The sequence below is a fragment of the Onychostoma macrolepis genome, chromosome 04 (assembly GCF_012432095.1).
Source record: "Onychostoma macrolepis isolate SWU-2019 chromosome 04, ASM1243209v1, whole genome shotgun sequence".
NCBI lineage: Eukaryota > Metazoa > Chordata > Actinopteri > Cypriniformes > Cyprinidae > Onychostoma > Onychostoma macrolepis.
The window spans coordinates 17,247,521-17,262,762 of record NC_081158.1 but is presented as its reverse complement, the minus strand read 5'-3'; the positions used below and the strand labels follow the sequence as shown (position 1 = coordinate 17,262,762).

The following is a 15,242-nucleotide window of genomic DNA, read 5'->3' as shown; positions in this document are numbered from 1 at the left end:
CGGCGGTTGACTTCTGGTTTCGAGAGCGAAAGAGTGTGGGACACGGCGCATGTCCATCTCCAGCGGGCAGTACGGAGGCACAAAGACATGCAGATACCCATCGCGCCGCCACGCCCCTATACCGTCCGGCGACCGAGTCTGGCTCTCCACTCGGGATATTCGCCTCCGTCTGCCCTGCAAGAAGCTAAGCCCTCGCTATGTCGGTCCCTTCCCTATAATAAGACGGATAAACGAAGTCACCCACGAGCTCCAGCTCCCAGCAACTTACCGCATTTCACCTACCTTCCATGTATCCCTATTAAAACCATTCACTAATCCCGTTCTCCCTCCTTCCGCAGAGCACAGTACCTCCTCCTCCCGAGGCCGACCCCAGTGGGACCATCTACAGAGTCGAAGAAATCCTAGACTCCCGTCGACGGGCGGCCGACTCCAATACCTGGTGGATTGGGAGGATTCGGCCCGAAGAGAGATCATGGGTAAACCGAGAGGATGTACTGGACCCTCGCTTCTTTCCGACTTCCACCGGTCGTACCCGACCGCCCCTGCCCCAAGAGGACGTGGTCGCCCTCGCCGTCGGTCCCAGGCGCCAGGAGGCGCCCGTGGGGAGGGGTACTGTCACAGATCCGCCCACAGCGTCATCCACACCAACCACCTACACCCGTTCGCAATCACCGGAGTACTGATTACCACCTGTCATCACTTACCTGCTCGCTATATCAAGTCACTCACCACAATCCTGCGTTGGTTGGTCTCAAGGTCGTAAGCCTGGCTCACTTCCCTACTCACCTCTTGGATTGCCTGGATCCTCCGTCCTGTAAGCCTCACCGACCGACCTATCACAAAAGTGTCACTTTGAGTTGGACGAAGTCACTGAGTTAAAGGACCCCTTTGTTTTAAGTTACGTTTTGTTTGAAATCCTTCGGGATCAGTTTATGTTTGTGGGAAGGAAATAAAAGAAGTGTGTTCCCACTAACCCTGTGTTTGCCTCTCCGTCCAAACCTGACACAGAGGTTATAGGAACACTTTGGAATTCAATTGTTATTTGTGGACTTTATGAATACTATCAGTCTCCACATCATCAGCACCACCTGCCAGTATAATTGACCCAGGTGGATTTCAGGGGCAATATCATCTACATCTATCGTCTTTATCAGACAGGAGAAGAACCTATCAGGGTCCATGGCTCCCTAACAGAAGCACCCCAGACCACGTTGTAAAGCAGGGGTTTAAACGTTTTACAGGCCCTGGCACCCCACAGGCTCTAGGCCAATAGGGACCCCCAATATGTATACTGTACATATAAACTGCTCCTTGTTCTGCATTAAAAAAAATCTCCTCAAAAGTGCCAGTTTCACGATAGGAGTAGTTCTATATAATTCTTGATATTTGGGGGGAAAAAGTTATAAATATAATTAATTAAACATTAAGTACGTTTTTGGAGAGTCATAACACATGACATTGTACAACCTGAACTAACCTTGCCTTGTAATGAAAAGGTCAAATCTGACATTTTAAGAAATGTATCGACTTTGACACATACAGTAGTCATGAGGGTCTGCATGTTCATCTTTTGTGTGATTTCTTGCTTTTTGTTTGTTTTCTGCATGTTGGTCACCCTACATGACTTTAATTCGGTGGACGAAAGAGTTTTAAATAGCTTTTTTTTTTAATAGATTTTAAATAGTGAAGCAGTTTTGTTAAAGGAACTGTTATTAAATTATAAAGAAATAGTACTAAAAGATACCAAGAACCAAACTACCTAATAACATTGTCTTTTCAAGAATGTAATTATTTTAATAGGACTTTTCCTTCATTAGATTGCACCACCCTGACATTTTTACTAATGGTTAGTAAATGGCATTTCAGGTTGACTTTAATCTGTGTCTAGTTGAAGTTGAGTCCAGTGGAGAACTATTGCTAGTGTCTATATCAGCACTCTTAATTGTGAGATTATACCGTTTCTAATGGGTTCCTCTTGCTTTAGTCAACAAACAACTTATTGGTCTCCAACCTGAGTGAAAATCAATTTTATGTTTGGCTCTGTTGGTGTGTACGCTGCAGCAATAACTGTGTGTGTTAGGGGGTCCAAGCTGCTCGCTGTTCCTTAATGTCACAGTAATTGAGTGTCTGAAGTGTGTAACCTCATAACAATGACACCCCCCTCCCAGTCTGACAGAGCGTGGCCTCTCTCTCCATCCTAATTTACTCTTACACCGTCATCCAGTTCACCATACACACCACCAAAACAAAGCATGTTTATTTTCCTGCTAATGGATGCGTAATGACTGCACTGTCATCACAGCAGCAAACCAATTTGTGCATAGACTGTCTCAAAAGCCCTTTCAACATCCTTACATAATGGAATACAGTTTTTAATGGACTCACTGTAACTGCCATGCAAGACCCATTGACCAAGACTTCTAAAGATGAATACTGAAATACATGTTGATGTACATGTTAATGGGATCATGGTTGTGATTTCATAATCATGCATATTTCTGAGCAATTCATTTACGCAGTTTAAAGCTAACATAAAACGGAAGTTGTGTATAATCATAAAATATTAGAATGATTGCTGAAGGATCATGTGGCAATGAAGACTTTTCCACCACTGGAATAAAGTATATTTTAAAATGAAAAGAAATAGAAAATAGCTATTTAAAATTGTAATGCCCTGTTCAGAATAATTCAGGTAACACTTATCACAGCATAACACCAAGTTAAAGGGTTAGTTCACCCAAAAATGAAAATTAGCCTGTATTTTACTCACCCTCGAGGCATGCCAGGTGTATATGACTTTCTTCTTTAAGACGAATCCAATTGGAGTCATATTAAAAATTGACCTGGCTATTCCAAGCGTTATCAAGGCCTCCTGTAGCGAATCCATGCGTTTTTTTTTGTGATCAACTTTTTATTTTCTTTAGATTGACAAAACAACATCCATTCAAACAAACAAACAAACAAACAGGGAAGGGGGAGCAACAGACATATTGTGAATAATGTTACAATCTGAAAAAAAAAACACTTTATATGGTGATTCCTTTATATAGTCCAAAATGTTGTAAGAGAAACATTGCCATGCATCAATGGTACTAGGTTTAGCCTTGTTAATTCGTGCTGTTGTACATTCACAAGTCACAGCGAATCCATGCGTTTTAGTAAGAAATATATCCATATTTCAAACGTAATAAACACTTTTTTCTCACTTCCGCTATCTGTCGTACGCGGATGCCGTTCCAGTGAATGAGGTAGGACATATGTGCAGTGCGCGCCTCTGAGATATGCTAGTCTCACGAGTTTGTTTACAGGAGCAAAGGAAGAAAAGTTTCCTTACTTTAGCAAAGGAAAACCTCCTCTTGGCTTATATCAAAATCCTTTATCATTTTTCCTTTACAAATCCTCGGTTTGTACTTCTAATTCGTGACCGGCGTTTTGTTTTATTCTATTCTCTCTCTGCGTTCGTCACTAATCACGCAACGCCGACGTCCTACGTCATCTGCCGGAATGGCTTCCGCGTATCACAGGTACCGGAAGTGAGAAAAAAAGTGTTTATTACGTTGGATATTTTTCTTACAAAAACGCATGGATTCGCTACAGGAGGCCTTTATTCACCCCCCAGAGCAGTGTGAGGCACATTTTATTACATGCACGCTTTACTTGATGGTTTTCTTGTGGACTGTTCAACAGAAACACCCACCGTGTTACGCCCCATCTAGGGGTAAAGGCGCAACATGAAAGAGTACAAGGACACGGAGGAGTTTTGGAAAACAAATTAACAGTAGTTTAATGAGAACAATGAGGGGTATTTTAGCTTCAGGAGCCAACAATGCCAAAATAACATACAAAAACAAACTAATGTCTCCCTCTAAATTCCCTAGTTCACAAAAGAAAACAAAATAAAATACAATTACTAACCTAACTCCCTGTCCAAAAACAATCAATAAAAAAAGGTTCCAACAAAAATGGCGTCAGTCTCCCTACCTCCCCAAAGTTACTATATACAAATGGCAAATGGCAAAGCAAACTAACAGACAACAATCAATCTCTCTCAGAACAGTCAACTAAGCACACGCAGATATTCTCAGTCTTACTAACACTGGAAGTTTGGTGTGACTCCCTGCACAGTTTCAAGAGCACGGAGAAGACACCAAGAGACAGGCCGTTACATAAGCAGAGCTGGACAGGGCCATAGAAGGGCAACAACCCAGTAGTAGGACCAGTACCTGCTCTATTGTGCAAGGAGGAACAGGAGGAGCACTGCCAGAGCCCTCCAAAATGGCTTCCAGCAGACTACTGGTATGCTGACCAAGCTGACTCCATGAGGGTGGCATGAGGGCCTGGCTTCCTTCTAGGACATGTGCTCACAGTTAAAATCTAAAATACAATTGACAGGTCCTCCCCATTATCTTGCGAATGAGAGCAGGTTCACACTGAGCACATGTGACAGACATGAAAGAGTCTGGAGCCTGCCTGCAACATCATCCAGCATGACCGTTTTGGCCGTGGGCCAGTGGTGGTCTGGGTAGGAATATCTTTGGAGGGTTGCACAGATCTCTGTGTCCTAGCCAATGGTACCCTTACTGCTATTAGGTACCAGGATGAAATCCTCAGAGCCACTGTCAGACCTTGTGCTAGTGCAGTGGGCCCTGGGTTCCTCCTGGTACATTACAATGCCTGGCCTCATATGGCCAGAATGTGCAGGCAGTTTCTATATGACGAAGGCACTGATGCTACTGACTGGCCCTCACATTGTCCAGATCCAAATGCAAAAGAGAACCTCTGAAATATTATCAGAGCACCTGAACCCACAAAGTAACATCACAAACTGTCCAGGAGCTCAATGTTGCCCTGATCCAGGTCTGGTAGGAGATCCCCCAGGGCACCATCCGCCATCTCATCAGGAGCATGCATAGACATTGTTGAGAATACTCAAAGGCACGTGGGGGCCATACACACTTTTGACTTGCATTATGAGTTGCTTTGATGAAATATATGCATGGATCAGCCTGTAATTTTTATTAAATCCATCCCTCAATGAGTTGATGATTTTGGCTTCCACAGACCATTATCAACAATTTACACAATGTATATAAATAAATATTTCTAACTTTAATATTTTGTTTATCAAGATCCAATGTGTGATTTAAGTGTTTTTGAGCAGTATATTTCACAGCATTTTAAATGTATTTTTGATCAAATGCATCCATGGTAAACGTAAGAAAAGTCTTTCAAAAAAATCTGTAAATATCTGTAGATTTCACTAGATCAAATAGAATAGATTTCATTAGATTTTATTTCTGTAAGTTTAATGTATTTAATGCTTAATGTATTTCTGAGTGAAACATGATTATTAACAAGAAAGATTGCACAGTGGGACTTACTGCAATGTTATCCATCAGTTGATTGAATTGTGAAAATATGACAGGTGGTTTGACGAAAATGAAAGTTGTTCCAGAGTGTGGAGCAAATTATTATGTTTTGATGAAAGATTATGAATGCAATGAACTTTTTTTGTTGTTGTTTGTTTGTTTAGAATAATGTGCAATGATGAGTCATGCATATAAGGAATTCTAGAAATATGTATTAAGACTGTTTTTGATTTACGTTGACTTAAGATAAGAAGAATTCAAGGTCAGTTGGTTGGGTTTTAGTTTTTAAGTAATTTGTCTTGCTCTTACATTACTTTGTGTTTCAGGTCATGCGAGCCCTGTATGTTGGACCCTAGCTGTGGTTACTGTTATCAGGAAAACAGCACTGCTGTGTTTGCCTCCTCCTGTGTGCCCGTCAATCCGGCCTCCACTGAGAGAGCAGCGTGGGGCAAGTGAGTCACCACTGAAACAGAGACTCTGTATGCGCAAGCACTTGAGTTGTTCTGTGTATATTTGGGCATATTATGTGTTTTTATTCATTCTGCAGTACATTACAATGTTATCGAATACTCGCCAGATGTAAAATCTAAAATACAATTTGTCATCGTGTCCTTCAATAAGTGGTGTTTCCCTACTTGTATTTTATATTTTTAACACATTTTGTTTCTGACACATTTTAGTTTGTTTATTGTGACATTACTGTATGATATTAGATGTGATTGATCCTGTGGTGCGTTTTAATTTGACATTTTTTTTATTTTTTCGAAAAATTGAAATATATGGTAAACATTTTGATATTTATTCATTTACCTTATAAAATTCATTGTGTGTTTGTTTCAAATCTAACAGGTGCTCCAACTCCACACATATGCCAGATAGTGGTATATGGGCTTATAATTTTTGCCCAACATCTTATTCATGGGTTGTGCTCCTGGGACTAGTGCTCTATCTCGCATTTTTTGCCCCAGGTAAGATGATCATAACTATTTGTAATTAATAAAAACAATATCATAGCAGTGCAATCCATCACCATTGTGCCACTCAGCAAGACATAACCAGAGGTTGCTCTGAGGGAATTATTCCTGTAATATATTCATGGTGACATTGCATTGCGGTAATTTAAAACACTTTCACCTCTTGACAGGAATGGGACCAATGCCATGGACAGTTAATTCTGAAATCTACCCTCTTTGGGCCAGAAGCACAGGCAATGCTTGTTCGGCCGGAGTGAACTGGACTTTCAATGTGCTGGTGTCTCTAACGTTCCTCCACATGGCCCAGTACCTGACTTACTACGGTAATGCTCTAATTAGTGGAGCGACAGCAGTCATGAACATGACCTTTTTGTCAGCATCAATACGGTATTTGATCTCTCAACATCAAGAGTATACTGCGCATAAAGGCATTGTAGAACTAATTCTGTCTATGACTCAGTATTACTTTCCTCTGGAAGTCAACAACTCCCTGTGCAAATTAATATTCTAAATACACTTTCCTCAATTTGCTGTTCACAGCTCATCACTGCACTTTACTGAAAAATAATTACTTGCTTTGCACTTAAACCAACTTTTACAACTTTTTTTACAACAGAAAAAAAAAATCATATATTCGAGTCTTGTATAGTTTTGTTATTTTTAGATATTATTAAAATTATACCCATTTATTAACCAATATCTCTTTGTCGTTTCCAAGGTGTATTTTTCCTGTATTCCAGTTTGGCCCTAACTGGCTTCTTTTTCATTTATGGCTGCCTGCCTGAGACTAAGGGAAGGCGGCTAGAAGAGATTGAGTCCTTGTTTGAAAACCGGCTCTGCTCATGTGGGATCTCGGATTCTGATGAGGATCGGCAGGTGGAATACATCCGGGTTAAAGGGTCAAACTACCACCTATCGGACAACGACGCGTCAGATGTCGAATAACTCGTGTGAAACCTCTGGGTTGGTAAACAGGGATGAGAAGGTATCGATTGAGCCTCATTCAACCCTGACGTCAGGCCCGCCCACTGTATCGGTCAGGTTGAGCCTCTCTTCAACGCGACGGCAAGAACAGGGTTGTAGAGCACACACAAACACGCAGTGCCAAGTCAGCTTTTATAATATCGTCAGTATGTTTTTGCGTCACAGTACTTGCAGATCTACTGGCTCATTTCTCCACTGTCAGATGAATATCCTCTGCTTATTTATGTAAAATGAGATGTTAGCTGTAAATTCAATAATATATATGCAGAAGGATAGTATTTTTTTCTTAATGTCATGTCTAAGTGCGAACTCAATGCAAATTTTATATTTGAAAATAACACTTATACACACAAAGAAAAATATAAGCTACACTACCAGTCAAAAGTTTGGACGCACCTACTCATCATTTAATAGTATTTTTCACAGTGAAGTCATTAAAATATGAAATATCATTAATGGAATTATGCAGAGATCAAAAATATTTAACAAATAGCAACCCATTGCTGATATTACAGCTTTGCACGCTTTTGGCATTTAAGTGTGTCTAATTTTTTTATTAGTAGTCTACATATAATCCAAACCAACTGCTTTAAGTGATTTGAAGTAACTCCCTAAATATGAACAAAAATCAAACACAAGTGAATAAACGTCATTTTCATGTCTCATTAAAATCTTCGAGGCTTTGAAAATGTGTAGCAAATCACATTGCTTGTTTGTAATATGCGATCACTGTCTAGTTTTTGAAGTACAGTAGTTTATTTTGTAATTTGAACCTTCATGTTTGTAGGATTAAAGATTATCGACACAAAACGTCTTATGTAGCTTTCTGGAGTTCCCTGTGATAGTGTAGTGTGGCCTTATAAAATATTTCACAATTTTGACTTAAGTTTTGATATCATTATCGTGTTGTTAAGACTCATTTCTTTAAAAATTTTGGTCACACTTTATTTTAAGGTCCAAATTTCGCTATTAACAAACCATTAACTACAACTTTTGCCTCAAACTCCCAATTTGCTGCTTAATTAATAGTTAGTAAGGTAGTTGTTAAGGTTAGGTATTGGGTAGGATTAGGGATGTAGAATATGGTCATGTAGAATATGTGCTTTATAAGTACTAATAAACAGACAATATATTAATAATAGGCATGCTAATAAGCAACTAGTTAATAGTGAGAATTGCTCCCTATACTAAAGTGTTACCAAAATTTTAATTATTTGCTTTTAAATGTAATTTAAATGTTTACATTTTAAATTTTATTTTTTATTATCATTTTAATTTGTCTTCCTTATAGCCTAGTGTACAAAAGTCATCGCATTGGTCTTGTCCATGGAACAGTGTAGGGTAACCGTTTTGACAAGTACATTGTAATATCCAATATTCTGTTGTGCTGCTTTGTAAGTATACAAATAGACAAATACACATCAAGGTGTGCTAAACCGACCTGAAAATCTCTATGTTGTGGTTGTAGCTTTATCAAAACCAAGTTGATGGCTCTTGTGAAAGCAACCAATAATGTCGACTCAAGTTCCTGTTTAAAGGTTTCACTCTGTTCAGTGATAAATAATTGTGCACATCAGGCCTTGTGTATTGTGTGTTTTGTTCAGATACATGATTGTGTAATTTGATATATTCCATTGGATAAAACTTAATTTGGTTGAGAGAAGCACAAATCAAATTGGCACAGTGTTTGGCATTATATCAGTTTCGATTTTAAAGGAATAGTTCAGCCACAAATGGACCTCGGTCATTGTTTACTCACTCTGTGGAACATAAATGGAGAGGTTCTGAAGAATATTCAAGCTCTCCATTTACATATAATAAAAGCATGTAACCAGGGGAAGGCAATCTCCAAAAAGGACAACAAAAATCTCAAATATTTGGATGAACTATTCCTTTAAGACACCAGCTGACACCAATCTGTAACATAAAACATATTGCTTCAACTAGAGTCTGAATAGAGACATTAGAAAAGTCAATGAGTTTCAGTCTACATGTATGATGTAATTTAGAGGTTTATTGAGCAGTTTCATGTGTTCCAGTATTTGAATTTTAGATTGTACTTGGGAGGTGCTCCAACATGGACAGCCATTTGTGTTATTACCAATGAACACATCTGTTTCAAGTGTTTGGATGTATTTTTTGTTTTTGTATGTGAAACAAAATGCAGCATTTATACTGTTGATGGAAACTAGTGAGGACAAATGTTGTGTTGTACAGTATTTGATTACTGTTGCTGTAAATGTTTTACTAGATTTATATTCTATGAAACTAAATATATGAACTTTGAAAACTTGAATATGTACTTGGAGATAATAATAAAGATATATAACATACAGTATTGTTTTTCATCAAATCTGAACTGAGATAACAATCAATTTTTTCAAAATGTAATTCTGCTTACTGTCTAATCCTTTCTACTGTATGCTTCAACGTCAGCAACATCTTGAAGTTTTTTTTCATTTCTGTAGAAACCCAGTTCACACCTTTCTCTGCTGTGAAGTTCTTCATCTCTTTCACAAATTCTCCTGCACGTCCTTGACAGGGTTTCGCACCACATTTCCCAACCGAGGGTAGTCACACTTGTCTGTTTTCTTCCTTCTTTCCTCTTTTTTCTGTTCTGGAGTAAACAAAGGACATAAACATACTATTTCAGATTTTAAACCACTATCATGACATGAAATGGGAATAGTTCACCCATAAATGAGGCAAACATTCTAAGAAAAGTAAGATTTTTTCATGTTTTTGAAAGAAATAACTAATGCTCACCAAGGCTGCATTCATTATATCAAAAATAATGTAACACAGTAATACTGTGAAATATTACTGCAATTTTACATAACTGTTTTCTATTTTAATATACTTTACAATGTATTTTATCTCTGTAATGGCAAAGCCATTACTCCAGTTGTCAGTGTCACATGATACTTCAGAAATCATGCTAATATGCTGATTTGGTGCTCAACAATCATGTATTATTATTATTAACATTGAGTAGTGCTGCTTAATACTTTTTGGAAACAGTAATACATTTTTTTTCAGGATTCTTTGATGAGTAGAAAGTTCAAAAGAACAGCATTTATTGTAACATTATAAATGACTTTACTGTTACTTTTGATCAGTTTAATGCGTCTTTGATGAAAAAAAGTATTAATTTCTTTCAAAAATAGTAAAATGTTACTGAACCCAATCTACTTGCTGAAATCTACCCCTCCTCGCCACATCAAAATGCACTGCATCATGGTTTGACCTCAGTGACACCAAACACCAATTTTGCTCATATTGTAACCAAACACAATGTACCATGCTGAAATATACTTCTACTCAAATATTGTACAACTTCAGTTGTATGCACTAATTTTGTCAAGCTTTGTTGTACTATTTGTATTGAAAAGAACAGCAAATGTTCATTTTTGGGTGAACCATTCCTTTAAGAAGATCCATGTTGATCAGAAACATTTGGAAAATGTGTTCTGTAAGCTTTCACGGTGGGTTAGTTATTTATACCTGAGGCTTTGCAAAAAGGATGTTTCGAAGCTGACAGATCCCTTTTCATGCTCTTCTGACTATGAAGTTTGCGGAAGGAGAAGCCCATTTGTGATTTTGGATGTCTCTGTGCCTGCTGGTTTGTTGCTGATGCCCCCGAGGGCATGTTTCCTGTTTTTTTGTGGCCATGTTTTGGAGAAGTATGTGTAGTTGGATTAAGCAACTGATTAAAATTTGAATACTGCCACCTTGTGGTGAAGGCACTGGATTTCTGATTAGCAGAGGGGAAAGGGACAGAGTTTCTGTGATGAATAAGTGAGCACTGAACTGAGACATCTCGGTAAAATAAAGCTCCTGTTTGTGTCCCTGTTTCCAAGGTTATTGGGAGAGTTCCATCATGCCTGTGTGCTTCTGTCTGCAGATGAGAAAAACAAACAGATATTACTCATGTTTTTGTCCACAATTCACTTGTTTTAGACTCCCAGGTGAAAAACAAGTGCACTTCCATAATGTACTTAAAGTGCTCTATTTTCACGCACAAATTTTGTACTTAATATACTAAAAGTGATTCTTTAGTACTTCTTAAGATAAACTTAAGATCATCTAAGTGTACTCAACTGTGTTATTTTGACACACCGTGATATGAACTAAAATGCACTTTTAACATACTATCTTTGTATTTAAAAAATGTATTTAGTTACCATTTGTAGCACACTTGAGTGTACTAGTGTATGAAAGATGGGTTCAAGTGTGCTACAAGTAGTAATTAAATACATTTTTTAAATACAAAGATAGAAATATGTTAAAAGTGTATTTTAGTTCATATTCACGGTGTGTCAAAATAGCACAGTTGAGTACACTTAGATGATCTTAAGTTTATCTTAAGAAGTACTAAAGAATCACTTTTAGTATATTAAGTACAAAATTAGTGCGCGGAAATAGAGCACTTTAAGTACATTATAGAAGTGCACTTGTTTTTCACCAAGGCTGTCTAAAACTCTGGATTTTACCTCACTTTGACCATCACAGTTAGATTTTGCCACCTGTTGGCAGGATGGTGCTTGTGAAGGCGTTTCTGTTAAACTGTCCACCGATAAGCAAAAGTGTTTTGCCTTGACACTCTCTTCAGAATGCCACAGCTGTTTCTTTGGGCAGAAACACTGTAGACACTGGTCATTCTTTTCTTTCTGTCCCACAAGAGATAATTTCATAGTCATTAAGAAATGATTTCATGGGTTAAATTTCACAAGAACATTTCAAGAATCAAAATGTAATACATACATATATATATATATATATATATATATATATATATATATATATATATATATTTGTTTGTTTGTTTTTTCCAGGGGATCATAAAGCTATGAAAAAAAAAAGTTTTATTGTATTGTTTTTAAAGAAAGAGTAATTTCTCATTTCTTATCAATATCATATATCAAATTTTAAAGTGAAAGATGTGTTTATCAACACTGTAAATGTAATAATCTTTCAGTGAATGAAGTGAAATACTGTATGTATCCACTGAAATGCTTTTAGGAACAAAGCCAAACACTTTCATTATGTTAGATGTGTTCATTCTTCACGCACTATATACTAGGAGAGATTACAGAAACCAATTTCATTATTACAGTGATTAGGATTATTCAAATTACAGGACAGTTTTTATGTCTTACGTCATCTGAGCTGAGATGAACTCCTCTTGGAGATTTACCAACATGCACAAAGACACTGCTACCATCAGCACCTGCTGAAACATAATAAAACTTCTTGTTCTGAGTAAGCGCCATTAAAATGATACTTTATAAATAACAATAACCAGAACACTTACATGCGTTGCTGTCGGTACATACAGATTCCTGAAGAAGAAGAAAAATGAGAAGGTCAAAACACAAGCCAAATTGGCATCTAAAAACAAGTTTATTAGAAATCTACTGAAGCTTATGTATATGTTGCTTTTAACCACAAGAGGGTAGTATTTGTAAACAATAAATGTACTAAAGTTAGTCAGCAATTTTACCAACAAAACTGTGTGTGTGTGTGTGTGTGTGTGTGTGTGTGTGCACAAGCCTATACCTGTATTGAGAGGTGGTCATTACTGTCCATGTTTTGTGATCTGTCACAAGAATTCATTGAGTCGAGCACTAAAAGAAATGAAAATTATAAAGAACATATATAATATACAATGTATTAAAGTAGTGACTGTACTCTGGACTGAGTGCTAATGGAGCCTTGGAAAGATTATTAATTGAGTAAGTCAATCAATCATTGCATATAATATTGTTTAAGGAAAGTTGTGACTCTACGGGTTTTCATTTCTATTTTTATACAGTGCATTATCGTATTGTGCTACCTTATGTGCTAGAAGCTACAGTATATTATTACCTTTATAATCTAAGTTCTTAAAATCTATGAACAGTGGCTCCTCCGGTTCTTCAGTGCTCTTCAAAGGGTTGAGTGGATATAAAACTGAGTCCTCTGAATGTTCTCCCCTCTCTGGGCTGCAACAAATTGTGATAATTCCATGTTACAAGCACTTTCCCATCTCTATTCTCTTTTATTGGCATACTGCATCGGGATATAGTAATATCATTGTACTCACTTTGGTAATGTGCTCTGAAACTGATTTCCAGCTGCTGAGCTGTTGTGTGACACATCTTGCATGAGAGCTTCATCTGGCCATGGATTAGCCAGCTTTGTTGGTTGAGAGAATGACACAAACTGAAAAGAGACATAAACTTTAACAATTTGGGTTACTTAGTTGTGTTGCAAAAACTGTGGATTTTAAATGATCACACCTGAGGAGTATTCATCATATTGTTAAGATTTTCCAGAATTGGCAGAGAAGAGGATATGTGTGGTGCAGGTTTAGGTTGGATTGGATCTGAAGAGCCAGAGGGTGGTTGAGGTTGATTTTCTGAGCCACTGGCATCAGACAGGTTCGATTCAAGCAAAGGAGACAGCTAAGGATGAAGAAACCATTATTAAATCCTGTATGATAAAAACTTATACATATGAATTCTACAAACGTTATTAATGCTAAGTTTATATTATGTCAGTGGTTACTAAATAAAATACTGGTGAATGATTTTGTGGTAGTGACTATTTTAGTCATTCTTACCGGTGTGAACTTGAATTCTTCAGAGAGACGATGTTTTCTGACTTTATAACCAGGCGTATCAATACTGTTGAAACAAACACTCAATATCTGTAGATGAAATAATTTGGAAATACAGCCTAGAAGGAATAACAAAGCTTCTTGAAACATACCAGTACTGTGGCTGACTGGTAACTAGGTTCAGGTTTGAAGGAGAACAAGGGCTCATTGGTAACTCTGAGGGTTCTTTCAAAGCTCTTTTGGTTCTTTTCACACCAGTCAAAAGGTTTGTTTTTGGCTTGTCTAGAAGACAAATGATAACATGATTCTACAAATGAGCTTTATTAAAAGGCCATAAAAGAATGTTTGTGTTGTGTTCATTTATAAGTGCACCATCACTGTACCTGTTTGCTCTTTCTTTGATGAAATCTGGTTGACTATGAATAATGTCAGCAGATCCATATTGTCAGGGTTGTATCCTTTGGGTGAGTCCACAGTATTTGACTTTCGTTTCATCCTTTGCTTTTGAAAAAACGCCTTGAGTTGGAACAGAGAATTACAAGAGCACAGGTTTAAGATACAATAACACATTAAAACACTAACCCTAACCACCTGTGACCCCAGTCCAATCCCCAATCAATGAATGCAACTAAATTAATTTAACTGTAGTTAATATTTGTGTTTACAATAAAGTTATCGTTCAGGTGTAGTATTAAGAATGTGTAACTTAGTTACTAAAAAGAGTGTAAAGTCTCAAACAGTTGGTTTGGAGAGTGAAAAAATACTTACTCTCTGTTTTGTTGTGTCTTCTTTGCTTTTCATATACCTGTTCCTGTTTAGATCAGACAAGGCGCCATTATACGTATATAAACTTAATGAATTTATATCAAGTGATTTTGACATCTCTGCTTTGACCTCCATGAAATGTTAATTTTACAGCCAAGTAATGATATAAAGTCAGTTATAATTAGCAAGTTTCAAAAAAGTTAGCAGGTTAGCACAAACCTAGATCCTCCGACCCAGTTCATGTTGCCCTCAGTTTAGGCGGTTTTTTTTTTTTTTTAAATTCACCCACCGACTCTCTTTCGTTAAAGATAACTAAATACTAACAGCGTAAAAATTGTAACTTTTCAGGTTATGATGCTTTTAGGCCAATGTTAGGAGCAGCAACCGATAACACATAAGGTAAATATCATAAATTGATAACTCGAGAACTTCGCAGAAGCTGTGACGTCTCAACATAGACTGCATGATAACAGGTCTCAGCGATTCTTTTATTAATTAATTTATTTTTCTAATTTTAAGATCTCAGTTCAGAAACTGAATTAATTTGAT

General features: G+C 37.4%; 2 protein-coding genes across 6 annotated transcripts in view; one reads left to right on the top strand and one right to left on the bottom strand.

Moving 5' to 3' along the window:
• Positions 1-7,288, top strand: part of LOC131539099 (proton myo-inositol cotransporter-like) — a 99,529-nt gene extending 92,241 nt beyond the window's left edge. Inside the window, exons 7-10 of the mRNA XM_058773422.1 lie at positions 5,696-5,821; positions 6,219-6,337; positions 6,514-6,666; positions 7,062-7,288. Coding sequence (XP_058629405.1) covers positions 5,696-5,821; positions 6,219-6,337; positions 6,514-6,666; positions 7,062-7,288 — 625 coding nt within the window. The remainder of the gene's footprint in view (positions 1-5,695; positions 5,822-6,218; positions 6,338-6,513; positions 6,667-7,061) is intronic.
• Positions 7,289-7,310: 22 nt separating this feature from the next.
• On the bottom strand, positions 7,311-15,192 carry LOC131539100 (uncharacterized). Of its 5 annotated transcripts, none has more exons than XM_058773423.1 (14): positions 14,913-15,192; positions 14,697-14,739; positions 14,312-14,444; positions 14,081-14,210; positions 13,932-13,995; positions 13,609-13,773; positions 13,413-13,531; positions 13,196-13,311; positions 12,887-12,954; positions 12,642-12,669; positions 12,487-12,560; positions 11,821-11,997; positions 10,832-11,225; positions 7,311-9,944 (listed from the first exon to the last, which is right to left on the bottom strand). In XM_058773423.1, the coding sequence occupies exons 1-14, from the start codon at positions 14,933-14,935 to the stop codon at positions 9,841-9,843; spliced, it is 1,638 nt and encodes a 545-aa protein (XP_058629406.1). In that variant the 5' UTR covers positions 14,936-15,192; the 3' UTR covers positions 7,311-9,840. The 5 variants fall into 5 exon arrangements, with proteins under 5 accessions (XP_058629406.1, XP_058629408.1, XP_058629407.1 ...); XM_058773425.1 differs by having other exon boundaries at positions 11,854-11,997; XM_058773424.1 differs by having other exon boundaries at positions 12,487-12,557; positions 14,913-15,191.
• Positions 15,193-15,242: the final 50 nt, after the last annotated feature.

Coding starts and splice junctions, on each gene's coding strand:
- LOC131539100 (XM_058773423.1), bottom strand. CDS start 14,935: ATGAACTGGGTCGGAGGATCTAG. Junction 13,532..13,608: donor ATATGATGAATACTCCTCAG/GTGTGATCATTT, acceptor GTCTCTTTTCAG/TTTGTGTCATTCTCTCAACC. Junction 12,670..12,886: donor ATGACCACCTCTCAATACAG/GTATAGGCTTGT, acceptor CTTCTTCTTCAG/GAATCTGTATGTACCGACAG.